This window comes from Centruroides sculpturatus, unplaced genomic scaffold, assembly GCF_000671375.1.
Source record: "Centruroides sculpturatus isolate CEXI.00-Female unplaced genomic scaffold, Cexi_2.0 scaffold1383, whole genome shotgun sequence".
Taxonomy (NCBI): domain Eukaryota; kingdom Metazoa; phylum Arthropoda; class Arachnida; order Scorpiones; family Buthidae; genus Centruroides; species Centruroides sculpturatus.
This window is the reverse complement of record NW_019385663.1, coordinates 99,148-114,857: the sequence shown is the minus strand read 5'-3', so window position 1 is coordinate 114,857 and position 15,710 is coordinate 99,148. Positions and strand designations below refer to the sequence as shown.

General features: G+C 30.9%; 1 protein-coding gene across 1 annotated transcript in view; it reads right to left on the bottom strand.

Annotated features, from left to right (window-relative positions):
- LOC111641005 (unconventional myosin-Va-like) overlaps positions 1-15,225 on the bottom strand; it is a 91,564-nt gene extending 76,339 nt beyond the window's left edge. The window contains exon 1 of the mRNA XM_023387113.1: positions 15,096-15,225. Coding sequence (XP_023242881.1) covers positions 15,096-15,122 — 27 coding nt within the window. The 5' untranslated portion in view covers positions 15,123-15,225. The remainder of the gene's footprint in view (positions 1-15,095) is intronic.
- Positions 15,226-15,710: the final 485 nt, after the last annotated feature.

Here is a 15,710-nt window from a genome sequence, read left to right as displayed (position 1 = left end):
ATAATTTATGTTTTTTGATGGCGAGAAGCCATATTTGATTAATACATTAATTAATGTTGTCTAATTACTATTGTATTTTCGATTAGTAAATTTGATCATTCTATGTGTAATCATTTTTCCTTAAAATATTTTGTTAAAAGTTTATTTATCGTCTGTATTCTGACAGGCAAGAACTGTATTTGTTCAAAATATTGATTTGATTTATGTTCTTCTGTTTTTTCGGTTAAAATTGTTTTCAAACTACGTGTAATCAAACTGTCTTCAATTGTACATACTGTAAATATTGCAATTATTGTCTGTATCTGATGGCCAGGAGCCATATCTGTATGTTTCATTTGATTCTTAATAAAACAGGCTGGGCACCCATGAAACTTTCCCTTTTCATCCCCTTTCCTATCTCGCTTTACTCTTTCCCCTTCGCCTCTTCCCTTAACTACCTTTCCTTTACTCTTCTTCACACTCGGGCAATACCAATGAGTAGTCCCGAGTCTTCATCCTCTTTATGAAAATGAGGGTCAAATGTGACATGATTCCAATACCTTCCATTGTATATTTAACAGCCAGGGTAGAAAATGATACAGAATTACAGTGTCTTTACAAGATTTCTCTATTTATAGCAAATTTCTTAAGTTTTATGGATATGAAATTTAAAAGCAATACTTTCACCACCTTAATACTATATGCATTCAATAAATGATCTTTGATCTACTATAGTTTTATTGATTAAAAACAGGAAAACATTTATAACTAATGAATGACACATAACAATAATTTTAGAAAAATTAATTTCAAATTAAATATGCTAACATAGAAGAAAATTTAATGAGATTGTTTTGGATTGCAGGAGGATTGGAATTAACCATTTTTAAAACAAATAGTGTATTTAGGATCAAATATAATGAAATAAAAATAAACAATAAAAAAAAAATATGGCTAAATATTCAGCTCTTCAGAAATAAGAAAAAACCTAGAGAAAAAAACATGTTAAAGATAAAATGATCAACTAAGTGTCACTTTATATAAACAAAATAATTATCAAACTAGAAAATAATACTAGGATGCTAACTGAAATGACTGATTAAAGAATATATATGACAATATAAATGAAAGTCTGGTGAATATTTATGTAAAGTACATAACCTGGTTTGTTCAATTCAAAGTACTGTATCTCAGAATTTTTATTTAGGTCACAATCAAGTTAGATGTACTACAATAAAAATAAAACAATGTTAGAAGGATTTTAGTATTGAAACAATAGGATAGTAGGTGTAGTTATATAAACACAATTAGAAAATTTTGCAAAAGAAATAAAAATTATTCTTCAAATTTTAGGATCTTTTTTTTTTGAAATATTATTATCATAACAGAGAATTATCATAACAAAGAATTATCATTAGACTGAAATAAACTACTTTGAATTAATTCAGTAAATATGTAAAAAAAATAAACAACAGTCAAAACTTAAGCTAGTTTAATACAAAAATGTAGGCATGACATTAAATGATGATGATAATTTAGAAATAACAGAACACATCTTAAAATAAGTAAAATAAATAAGATTTTAGTAGACAGATTTTGAAATGGGGTACAGCAAACATTTGGCAAATTATTATATCATCCGCACACCAATTCAAACTGGTTGTAAGTAACATCATCACACAAACATCCAAAAAAACCAGTTAAAGTAACTACAAATATTTTCATTAATCTAGAACAATCATCATCAGGTAACAAAACATAACCAAATAGAACACTTTTAAACATCAAATTTTAAATCAAGCAGACATTTTCACAAAAGAACAAATACAAATTTTAAAACAAATAGTCTAATTGATATGTACAAAATTATTATAACTCCTAAGGATGATGAATACAATAATCTCATTTTAACAGATTGTAGAACAACAGAATATTTAAAACAACCACTTCACACACAAACAATAATTCCAGCAAATGAACAACAAAAAAATTTTAATGTTCAAACATTTTCGGCCATCTTTCAGAGGCCCTTGTCAGAATTTTTTCCAGGTCTCACCAAATTAATTTAATTTTTTTAGCAGATCCATAACTTAAAATAAAAGATTTATTTTTTTAGCCCCATTTATTGCAATCTGCATTTTTTCAATGCATAGTTAATATTTGGGTTTTTTGAAAATTTGTAGTTTGATGATGCATATTTTTTAACAATTATAATTGTTAAAAAATGTAAATAAGGTATTGTGGAAATATTTTGTAAGATAACAGGATAAAAAGATGTGAAAATCCTTGATCTGTAATATATGTAATTAGAGAATAACAGATTAATTCCTACAAAAAACACCACACACATAATGGGAATGTCTGGCCAATGACTTTAGATTTATAGATTGATTTAAAAACAATTTCTGTATAGCTATACATTAAATGGCAGAAAATTAAAATTCTTTACATTTTGTGTAACCAAATCGTTAATGGGAAGTTGTTAATAGAAGATATATGGATTTACATTTATGGATTACATGCTTGTAAATTAGTGATTGTAACATCTGAAGAGGGACGGCTTGTCTGCCCGAAATGCACACATTAGTTACAAATAAATAATTAATGTTCATTGGTCTCTGAGTGATTTCTCAATAGTGTGTGATAAGTCCTAACAAGAGCTATTTATAGTGATCAGATAATCATTTTCTGGAATTTTCATATTTTGAACAATCCTTTGAGCTTCAAACTGAATCATTTCAACAGACACAGAAAATCCATTTGCCCAAACTTCATGGATATATCTCAACAGATTTGCTTCCAGGTTGAAATATTTTGTGTTTTCTGTGAAACAATTGCTGATTTTGTGATGTTTTCTCAAGAATATCCTTTATTTGAATCCATCACTGCATGTTTTTTCATTAAACATTAAACTTTCTTCTTGCTTCTCAATTTCCATTTACTTGTGTATAATGCATCATAAAGACAAATCTTACTGTATATAAATGTTATACTTAAAAAGAGTTCTTTATTTTTTATGTAGATGCTCTGATGTGGAGCATCTACATCTTTATGGATGACATCTTTATTTTTTGAAAATATTTTATCTATTTTAACTTCTGTGAAAAGATAATTCTCATTGGAAAATAATAATAATAACTTTCTTGCCAGTCACCACCTTGCTGTGGTGAGAGAGCTCAGTAATTCTGATGAACTGCAGTGCTTTGCCAGCTGGAGCATCTGCTCCTGGTAGGGTCACCCATGCCCATGAGGTATGTGGGGAGAAATGAAACAAAGAGTGACTGAACACACATGTGGAGATTTAACCATGGTAATAATGTGATCCAAGTGTAATACCAGCTCAAACATCATATGGATTAACAAGGTCAGCACTTGTGGGTTTAGGCAGAGGCTCACATTCAAAAAATATGTCACAGTCTCTCTTGGCTACCAGTGGCAGCACTGGTCCAAATACAACTACTGCAATGCCCACACCAGTTCTAGGAAACCAACCTAACCCTGATGTTTCTGAGGCAATCCAGCCACAAACAAGCAATTATTTATTGTGATATCACCACAATGCCAGGCTGCAATTTTTAATCATATTTTTAACTTATTTAATTTAAAATATATACTCTCCATCTCAAATTAGTAGAGTTTTGCCCCTATACAATGTATTTTTTCTGATAACAACAGTCATGCCAGTCATCTATATAACTCGGTTCTGGGAAAAAGTTTTGAACTGCAATCACATGACTTTCGGTTGAGACCAGAAGTTCATATATAGTTAATGAGGTCTTCTGCTCCTAAGCTTTCCATATCTGTCTTGACTTTCATCTATTTAGCACCATTCTCAAGATTAAGGAAGGATAGACAAACAGAGATGGACAACAGTGGGAATTTATAAGTCTGCAATTTTTTCAAATTGAAGCCCAACTATTAAGGCAAGTAAACCATGACAATGGATGAAATGAACATCAGAAAGGAATGAGATATCATCTGTACTTATTACATCATCACAAAACTTGAAACAGAATGACAACATACTGAAATAGTTACATCACTTTTTTTAACAATAATATCCTCATCTCAAAGTCATTGTTGATAAAAAAAAAACAATTATACAGAACAACCTTATACCACAAACAACACTAGAGCATATCAAACAACAAACTGCAGAACAATTATATCAACAAACAAATACTTCCAACATCAACAATGATCACATAATCCTTCAGAATTATCAAGATCCACTGACAATATTCCTACCATCACTATTTTCTCTGAAGCTGATAATATCAACACTTTTTCATGCCAGAAATAGATTCAGGTTTAATTCATACTCTCTCTTTCCTTGTCCAGGAAGCACTCACAAAATTTACAGGCATTGACTGTACACAACAGCCACATATGGCAGCTATTGTATAGAGTCTACACCAGGTGTTGTCCATACACCTGATGAAGACAACATTAATTAATTTCTGGTACAAAAAATTCACATCCCTGCATCAAAAATTAGCTAAACATTTAACTCATATCATCAACAATCCACAAGACATGCCAATTTTTCTCACACAGGACATCACCTACATGAAAACAAAAAAAAATAATGAAAGGCCTTGCACAGCACAGACCAATTACATGTATTTCAACATTTTACAAGATTCTTACCTCTTGCACCACAAACAAAATATATGATCATATTGACAAACATGGCATTCTTACAGAACAACAAAAAGGCTGCTGTAGAAACCACAAAGGATGCAAAGGAACAACTACTCATTGACACTGTTATCCTATGACAAGTTCATAAGCAACACAGAAGCATATACATGGCATACATTAATACAGAAAAGCGTTCAACAGTGTCCCACATACTAGTGCTGCACAAACTTTGCAACTATAAAATCCATCCCCAACTCATTAGTTTCCTTTGTTCTACCATGCTCCACTGAAGAACAACATTACATCCTAACCTCCATAACACACACAAAAACAAATCAAATATGCATCAAGTGATGAATTTTTCAAGGATTCATCACTTCAAAGGATTCAAGGATTCAAATATTCCTTGAGTCCTATTTGGTTCTGCCTTGTGCTTAACCTTTTATTTAATACATTGAACAAAACACAATATAGTTATAATATTGGACATAACAAAACATCACTGTTCACATTATCACATCTCATGTACTGTACAGTACATGGACAATATCAAACTTTATGCTTCTACACAGAATCAGCATCAACATCTCTTACAAACTACATACACATACTCAAATGATATACAAATAGAATTTGGTCTAAACCAGAGGTCGGCAACATGGCACCTGTGGCACATTTCAGATGCATCCTCTAGAACCAAGTCACACAAGCACAAATGTATATACAGTGGAACCTCGGTATATGATATTAATCCATTCCTGGTGTTTGGACTTATACTGAATAGCACGTATACCAAACCAACCTTTCCCATAAGAAGTAATTTAAAAATGATTAATCCGTTCTCATGTAAAAACAAATGGCTGACTTTAAACACCTCGCTTTTCTGGCTAGTTCCTGCTTGATTTTTCATGAGATCAGCATGTATCTTTTTAGCTTTCTTGCAAATAATTGCTTCTGATACGCTGTCTCCAGCACACTGTTTTTCAGTTATCCAAAGCAAAAGCAATTTCTCAACATGATCTAATGTCTTCGATCTATGTTTAGAAATTGATTTAACCCTTTTCGCAACGTTAGCAAATTTAATAATGTCTTTATTTTTCACGATTTTCGATATCGGAATACGATATACAACATTAAATCTTGAACACATATGCCACATTCGTATTTCTCAACAATCTCTTTTTTCAGTTCCATTGTGATTTTAGTCATTTTTTTTTATTTTTCTGTTGCCTTTTTGCAATTCATGATTAATAAAAATAATAACATTTTACTTACAAATTAAAATTTAAAAAATTGAACAAAGTTATAAACTGTGGCACCGCGAATGTCTAGTCTGGTCTAATACACCGATAGTGCTACTTGTTCATAGATGGCACATATAATTGAATTAAGTTGTATACCAAGCGAAAATTGTTTTGTCCAAACAGGACATATTCCGAATTGGACGTATTCTAAAGCAGACATATACTGAAGTACCACTGTACTTATAATTTTATTTAATTTGATTTTGTGTTATTTTATGTACATATTTTTGATTTTCATTTTTTAGTTATTACAAGCATGTATAAACTTTATTTTGTATAAATATACATGTTTCAAAACAATTATTTTGTTTATTTATTACAATATTGTGATTTTTTTTCAAAAATGAAATTATGTGCCTTTGATGGTTTTAAAAATTTTTATTGTGCCCTTAGTAACCAGAAGGTTGCATACCCCTGGTTTAGACAAATGCAAAACACTCTACATTGAAAAAGGGGTTCTAAAGAAAGGAGATTCTGTACTCAGAAGTGGAGATATTATTGAGTCCATGGAAGAGGGCAAGTTTCATAAATATTTAGGATTCCAATAGGCCAAACTTATTGAACATGCACAGATAAAACAAAGATTAACACTCAAATACCAAAACAGATTACATGCAGTACTAAGAACACCTAAATGCAAAACATACTATTAAAGCAACCAATACATATGAAGCATGCAATGCTTGCTTCATATGTATTGATTGATTAATGTATTGAATGCATTGTAAATGTCATTTTTCTCTAAATACATTTTATTGAAGAATTGAATTCTAAATACAATGTTTTCTGCTACAAAAAAAAAAACAATAGCAATGGTGTAAATGGCTATATTTTGAAGATGAATTTATGTGACGCTATAATGTTTAAAGCATCAAAATGCAAGTCATGTGACTTTTGGCACTTAAAATGTTACAGCTTATATTTACATCATTTTGATATTCCAGAGAATTTGTAACCTAGTGAGTATTTTACCATTTTATTGTAAAACTGAAATGAATTCATTCACTAGAAAAATTGTTCTTTTACCTCTCCTGAAAAGTTTGTTTTTTGGCATTTACAACATTACAGCATTGCACACTTCATATATTGTTCCTGTACTAACTTATTCTTTTGAAGTAATACACTGGACAAAGATCTCGAGCAATTCGAAAGGAAAACAACAACAACACTTACTAAACATAAACAATATCATCCAAAATCATCTATAGAAAGACTAACTCTTCCTCATAAAGAAGATGGTTGTGGTCTGACTAATATAGTTAACCTGCACTACAAATGAATTCTAACACTGCAGTTTTTCCAAAAGAAATATCAAGCTATAATTCTGACAGACAGTAACCATACACCTTTAAACTTACATTCTGAGCATCTGGATAGCTCAACACATAAATAACATAGACACCATTAAGCAGTGCCCAAAAGGCACTTCATGGCACACATGCCTATGACCTAGCTAAGGACTATGTTGATAGAACTGCACATCAAACTACTAGCTGAATAGGGGCTATCTGTTTGGAGATACTGAAGGTTTTATGGTTGTTATTCAAGATCAGGTCATAAACACTAAAAACTACAGAAAACACATCCTGAAGGATGCATCACTCACAAATGACTGTTGCAGAAAATGCCACATTTTGTAAGAAACAATACAACATATAACCTCTGGTTGGAAGCTTTTAGCCTGGGCTGTGGAGTCGGAGTCATGGAGTTTTGATGTTTTAGCTGGAGTCAGTCATCAAAATATCTGCTGACTCTGACTCCTTTTTACTTCCCAACTTGTTATGTACTGTATATAAAATGGAAAAGTATTGAAATCATGTCAAATTTGACCCTCCAAGTTTTTTTGCAAATCTACACATACATTTGGAGACCTCCCAAACCCCCCAAAAAAGTCAATAAAAGAGGAAAAATTCGCACATGTGTGTGTGTTGGCATCTAATTTGTTTAATTTCTTTATTTTCTGTTCTGAGATATTAAACAATATCTCAGAATGGGTAAAGTTTAAGAAATGAAATGTGGCACTGTAGCTTGCATATAAAGGAGCATTAATACTATTAAATTTTGGTTCTTAATTAAAGGTTGACAGGGTGAAGATATAAAAGGGGTCATGTGTCATATCTCTTAATGAATATTTTATACTCATTATTATCGTTCAAAATTTAAAAAATAAAAAGTAAAACTCGTTTTTACCCTCAAAGTAAACTTTTTTGTCATTTTATAATAATACAGTAAAACCTGTTAAGATGTTTTCACCTACGATGTTAGAATATGTATGGGGACATGATTTAGTTCAACCACTTTGATGCTTAATAACTAACTCCTATGTTAAACCATCTGACTCAGATTCTAACCACTCTGACCACAGAAATTATTAGGCTTCAAACAGGGTGAACAAAATCATGCCCCTCCCACAGTCTAACATTCACACATATAGAAAAAAATCGTAAATCTTTTGCATATCTCGAAATTTCAAGGTGTTTTGAGTCCAAAAATGTAAAAATTTGGGAGGGGTCATTTTTTGACCAAGCATTACACTTTCTCTCTGTTATATATAACAGCCAGAAAAGTAAAAATTATCGAATACATATTTATATATTGACTGTGTCATTACTTAGAGAAATCTTTTAGCTTTGGAATAAAAAGTTTCTATGTTCTATCTTTATTAGAACTCTATTTATTGAACCTTTTATTCTGAGGTCATGTAATGACATCAGAATTTCCAGGTCTTTTTCGGTAACAAGTCTGCCCCTGGTTGGAGTCGGAGTCAGCTGGTAAGGAAAAGTCAGAGTTGGTTGATGTTTACACAAATCCACAGCCTTGCTTTTAGCACAAATAGACTATTTACATAGGCATAATCAAACAGCAAATATAATACACTAAGAGCTTGAACACTAACATAGATTACACCCAGCTACCATACACAAATATACTCCACAGGCAGTATTAGATAATGACATACACAAAATATACTATCTACTATATAAAGCTGAAAAAATGGGCATTTTCTTTCTATTACTATATTCCAAAAATGGCCACTAGGGGTGCCCCTAGCTATTCTTTAAATTAACAATATAAATTATTTTATATTTTTACAGTATAATATTCAGTATATCATTATTTTTATTTGTAATTTAGAGTGCTCCAATGTCTGCATTGGGCCTTTCGACTTGTTTGAATATAAAATTGAACAGTAAGATGAAGAGTTTGAATAAAATGAACTTATGCGCATGTGTTTCCCATGTCATCTTTAAATAAGATCAAATACTATCTAAATATATACTAAATATACTGTACTAAATATCACTGTCAAGTAAAGCCTGCCATGCCATTGATAGAGACATCTCTTCCCTAAAATTAATGCATGTTTAATTTTATTACTTAGCCGTACTTTGCATTGGTTATTGGTTGTAGTGTCTTATTTTATCATTATTCCAGTGTGGAATGCAGATGTGTTTTCATTTATTCATATTTATTAGTAAATCTTTCTCGATTTTCAGTTTTTATATTGGTAAATGTGGGAAGTAAGCTAAAACAAATATGTTGAAAACTAACAAAATTTTTAGTGTCCTTGTAGAGACAGCTGGTTATTTGGGTTAGACAAAAATCCAAAACTCATGAAGAGTTATCTTGGAGAATTTCATTTTTAATATACAATCCCTTGAAAAGGTAACCAATTGTTCTTCTTGTATCGAAAATTCCCAACTCAACATATTAACTCTGCAAAAAAGATTTTGTATTCAGTCATAATTTTCTGTATTTAAAGAAGGAAAATAACTTGCAATCTTTTCTTCCAATAGTGTTAAATATTCTTCTATAATGGAAATAATTACCTTTACATTTTTATGAAGTGAAAAAAATTTAAAATTTTTCTGATATGTGATTTTTCCAAAGAAATACTTTTTCTGAAATGTTGACATTTGTCACTGGGTGTCAGAATATTTTCATTTTTTCCTTGCACATCTGTATGAACACAATTCAAGTAATTAAAAATCAGATAAATATGTCATTTTAGAAAACCAATTATTATTTTTAAGATGTTTTATAAAAGAATTTGTAGCTTCATTTCAGAAAAAAGCCAATAATTAATTCTTAAGTTCTAAAAATGAGCATATTACTTTACCTCTGAAGAACCATATTACTTCTGCATGCAAAAGTGAAGATACATACTGAACTCCATAGATATTCAAATTTTTGAAAAAAAACATGTTTTTAGTGACCTTGGCTTGATGTAATTTAACATATTTACACTTGTTCTAGTGTAGGTTTTAACATTGTCAGTAATATTTTTAAAACTAGGGATTCTCTATGCAAAGAACATTGCTTAAATATAGTATATGAATTTCTTGCCTTTGCAAGTGAAACAAAGGCAGTTCACTGCAAAATACAAGTTGCATCTTGTATGGGTTGTAAGCTGCAAATTTATGCTAAAGTTTGTCTAACCATAGTTTCAGCTAGTATGCCACTTTCATAATTTTGCAGAACACTTGCAACAAGTTTGCAGAATACCAGTTAAGAATCACTGCTCTACACAACAATCTGGAAGTGTTAAACCTTAGTAAAAACACGACACTACAGAAAGCTATATTATTGAACAGATGTTACATTGTTAAGAAATTTCTAGACAAGGACACATACACCAATAACACAGAAGCTTAATGTTACACTTGTTTAGATAGCTATGCCTTGACTTTAGACTGGCATAGCACTTGGCACCAATATTAGCTGAGCCTGACATTTGTAATATAATAATAATAATGATATTAATTGAGTTTATATTAAAATTACTAATTGATATTCAATAAGGAGTATTAAAAATAAACTGATAAAAGATTCTGCACAACTATATATTGACTGTGACTAAGAGAGGTATGAACTTGTAATGTAGTTGACAAATAAGAAAGCAGATATTAATATGAGAGTTTGAATTTAAATAATAAATACAAGCATTGCAGTTGCAGCTTTTTAACTTAGAAAATAATATGTCATTCTTTTTGTTATAATTCTAAATTTTTAAACCTAATAAATTCACAAATACATAGGTGTCCCCTCAAACCTCCATAGTTTTAAACTGTTCTGTAAAATCTATTTATTCAGGTTTGTGAATAAAATGTGTCCGATAATGTTAGTCAATACTTTCATGTGCACATGCTAGAAAGGGCTGTTGCTGCCATTTGATGGTGATGTGAGAACCGAGGGGGTTAGTTGTCTCCACTTACTGGTGGCTCTGTCAGAGGATGTCTTTATAGGAGGGCAAAATAAAATGAGTGGGGGAGGTTAATGGGTAAGTTGACAGGTTCCCAAATAAATACACAGGTTGAACAAGAATAACACATTTAATAAACAACTATAAAATTGTACATATCAAAGGCGAAGGTGAAGAGCTACAAAAATTCTATTCTATGTCGCAACAATGATTTGTCTTTCATATGGAATATCTAATCTCTATTCTCTAAATTAAATTAAGAGACGAGAGAGAGACCTCTCGGAGAGACTTCTCAGAGAGTATACAAATAGATATCTAAAAAAATACCTCTAAGTTCCCGATCTGTAATATAAGTTGTTGGTAAAAACGTTCCTGGATTGTCATGGCAGTTATGGCGAGGTAGCGACAGATAGGGTGGTGTTATGGGTCAGTAGATGTGGCAGTCGATGTCTGCCCTGGAGGTGTCCGCCGCCTTGTGGACTGCATCCAAGCCCTCTTTATACTATTTTTGAGGGGGTGAGAACTATGACATCATTAATGATTTATATGCACACCTGTTCATGTGTTGATGTCTGGATCTAGCTAGTACGGACCACTGGTACAGAGAAGTTTGTTTAACTTATTGATATCAGTGTCTAGAAGATATGATTTTATAATATAAATTTCTATAGGTTTGATGGATCTCATCCATAAATTAACATTCAGCTGACAATAATTTCTGTAAACTGGTCAACAATCTAGATATTGTTTATGTTAAACGTTGCGTTTGATTACGAACAAGGCAATTTATTGCTGTAACCACATGTCATGTGCAACCAAAGAGGGGATAGGAAACATTTCTTATTCCCGTCTTGTTGATATTAACGTCTACAGAATTACCTTTAAACAAATGGAGGAGATTTCTTTTATTGATATACTAACAATTTTTTTCAAGGAGATCGTCTCGGTCATCGACCACAGAAGGCCCCCTTTTTCCCTTTTCCCTAATAAACCTCCCTAATAAACCTCTCCCTCTCCCTAATAAACCTCTCCCTCTCCCTAATAAACCTCGTAATCACAAGGTTTATTAGAGGGGTGATACTGTTCTAAAACAAAAGGGTTTTGGACCTTCACAGTAATCTGTACCTCTGTTACCATACAGTATAGATTACTGGATTGGTCAACACAGTCCCATTTCTTTGCCTACCCAATCATTTGACATCAGCCCTTTGAACTTTTTTTTGGTGGATATGTCAAGGTTTGCATGTTTGCTACAAAAGTGTCAGACATTAAAGCCCTGCATACAAGAATTAAGAATGCCATTAACTCCTAAAACTCACAGGCTGATTTGGACATGGGTTGAAATCAAGTAAAGATTATGGATTGAAATCAAGTAAAGATTGGATATTGTATGTACCACATCAGGAGCACATGTTCAAATGTACTGATTTAATATAGTGTGTCACTTTTTCAGATGCACTTTCTATTACCATTGTCTACAGTATTATAGTCACCTTTCTTTTTCCAATATTAATCCATAAAACTAGAGAGATTTGAGGAGAATACCCTATATTTTTAACAATTGTACAGTATGTATAAATTTTAAAACAAAATAATTTAAGACGGAAAAATGGCAGTTATCAATGATGTACACTATAAACTGTCAGAAAACTATCTCAGTTATTTGTCATTCTAAAGAAATTTAACTTAAGTGATTCTTGATATATTTGAATTATTTGTGTGATGTTTTACTCAATTTAAACATATTTATTGAAAATTTTATACAAGCTATTAAAGTTTTAAATGCAAGTTTATTTTATTAAAATAAAAAAATCATAACCATGTCATATTTGCTAAAAAAATAAATAATAATACAGTAGAGTCCTGAAAACTCAGCACTTGATAACCTGGCAGTCCGGAAAACTCGGCGCAAGCTGTTATCCTCCCTTCTTTCTGCAAACGATGATGGTCAAGGTCTTATCCAGAACTTAAAGAAAATTAATCTATTGGATGTTGTTTGCTGGGTGACATACGCCTGGAACAAGTTAGTGTCATTAACACTAATTCGTTCCTGGAGAAAACTCCTTGATTATGAGGGAAATGAGTTTGTTGAACATGATGATGCAGAAATTGTAAACTTACTCGACCTCCTGAAAACAGTTTTTGGATGTGCAGAAGCCGATGAAAATGATGTCGAACAGTGGTTCCAGAATGATACCGAGCAAGACATTATGTCTGATGCAGAAATTATTGCTGCTGTCACAGTTAATGAAAAAATGTCGGAAAATGATGAACATGTTGACATTGAGGATTCTACTGTACAAGCTCCTAAAATACCACATAGTGAGGGATTAAAGACTGTTGAAACCGCCCTTCAGTATTTTGAACAAGGTGCGTCAATAATGGACTTACTGTTCCTTTGTTGTCTTCGTGATGAAGCAGCAAAATGCAAAGTGCATTGCAGAAGACAACAGGACATTACGCATTTCTTTAAAAAAAAGTAGCCAGTTTTTGCAAAGTTGACTAGTTAATTTTCATTATAGACAGTTTTATGCCTCAAAATATTTTTCTGAGGTCTGTGTTATCAGTTAAATTACTTTACACTGTGTATTCATTAATTTTCATTTTCATGTAGTAAAGGCTCTGTCTCTTCATAAAGTACATATTTTTCCTTTGTTTAAGGGTATTTGGGTTTATTCTCTGTTGTATTCTCAAACAAACAATACATACAAGTATAGTACAGTATTTTCTGAAGAAACACTCTTACTTATTCTTTTTTAACCCCATTCCCAATAACCCGGCATTTTCACAAACTTGGCCACTCTTCGGTCAACATTAGGCCAAGTTTTTGGGACTCTACAGTACCATCAAACCAATTTAATGGAACAAAAGACCCAATTCACCAATTCATTAAAATCCATCAAGAATTATTTATTTTTTGTTGTATTTCTGTATCATAATATTCTTACAATGATGTTGAAAAACTTTTACTTTCAACATTTAACTAAATAGTTTAATTAAATTCTATTCATCATTTAGTTAAACTGAATTTAACTAGGTAGGAAACAAGGACTGGTCATTAATATTTACCAATATTTTTACCACAGCAATTTTAACTAGTGATGATGCATTTAATTAAACTCTTATATTGTTAAATATATTTCAAATATATGAGAAATGATCTTAATAAATGCAAAATCTTATCATTCTTCAAACCTTAAACATCAATAACAAACAACTGGTAATTATTAGATAAAATCACAGTATCTGAATATTTTTTCTGTAAAATTCTAAATTGATATTCTCGTTTAAGGATAAATTATATTCTGTAATGAGCTTTAATGTTAACATTTTGAAAAAAGTAGTTTTATAGCATTATTATAATTTGTGATAAATAATTTTAAATGGAAAAGAAAAGAAAAAAAGTACAGTTTTCGTGGGCATTTCTTTTTTTCTAGCACGTGGCTTAACATGACTAGAATGAAATTTCTAAATAATTTTAAATGGAAAGTAAACATACAAAGTTTTCACACATAAATTAACTTAAAAAAAAAATGACAAATCAAATATAATAAAAGAAAAATTGCAATATCAAACAACTATAGTTTATCAACTATAAAAAAATCTGTCACATTAGATTTTATGGAATTTTGCACATAATCAATCATGCGGAGTCCAATGTTTTACTTACTTGTTAGTTAATTAAACGAATATACATTAACAATCAAAATGTCCAAAGTTTATGGAAATTGCTTACGAAATAAATTATATGGAATTGTTTAAACAACAGAAAATTTACGTGTCATCAAATTAAAACACGCACAACGTAAAATATATTTATTAAATATCCATTTTAATTCGATTTTTTTAAATATAAAACAGGTATATTTAAATATAAGAAAATGACATCTGTCATATATTTATAACACGAATCTTAAAACCGGTTTATTTGTTTCCAACTTGAAATAAGAACATGAAGACTTTACCTTTGTATATAGTATTCTAGTTGTCATATCTGATTTAATAATTTTCAATTAATATTACTTCTAACCACACTTTTTTTCATTTACAAATCACTCCCGGTCAGAAAGCCGACAACATTTTACCACCACATATCGCCCCCTAGCGATTGAAGATTCGAAGCTCGTGATGTGTGTGTTATACTCCTCCATAACGCGGAAAAGAGTTTCTATTTAAAATTAAGTTCAACAACACTAAACATTCTTCGTGTAAAAACCAGTTACATATACCGTTACGGTAACTTGAAAACAAAATGATTATCGGAAATCGCTATCTAAATAATCCAACTGGAAAATGAAAAGGCCAAAATCAAATTACTGTCTTCCCTATAAATTTCCTTTTTATTTAATATAAAATACAAAACATACTTTTCTTTTTAATGGAATTTTTTATGTCGTGTTTATATGCTTTTCCTTTTAAATATNTAACTTCTTTAAACGATGGTGAACAAAACTGTTTTTGGAAAGATCAATTACGGTTTTTAAAGTAGTTAATATTATGTTTGAAACAAAATGATGAAAAGACAAACATTAAATCAAATTAAGTAAATTCTGTAAGAATTCACAGTTACGAATTGTATT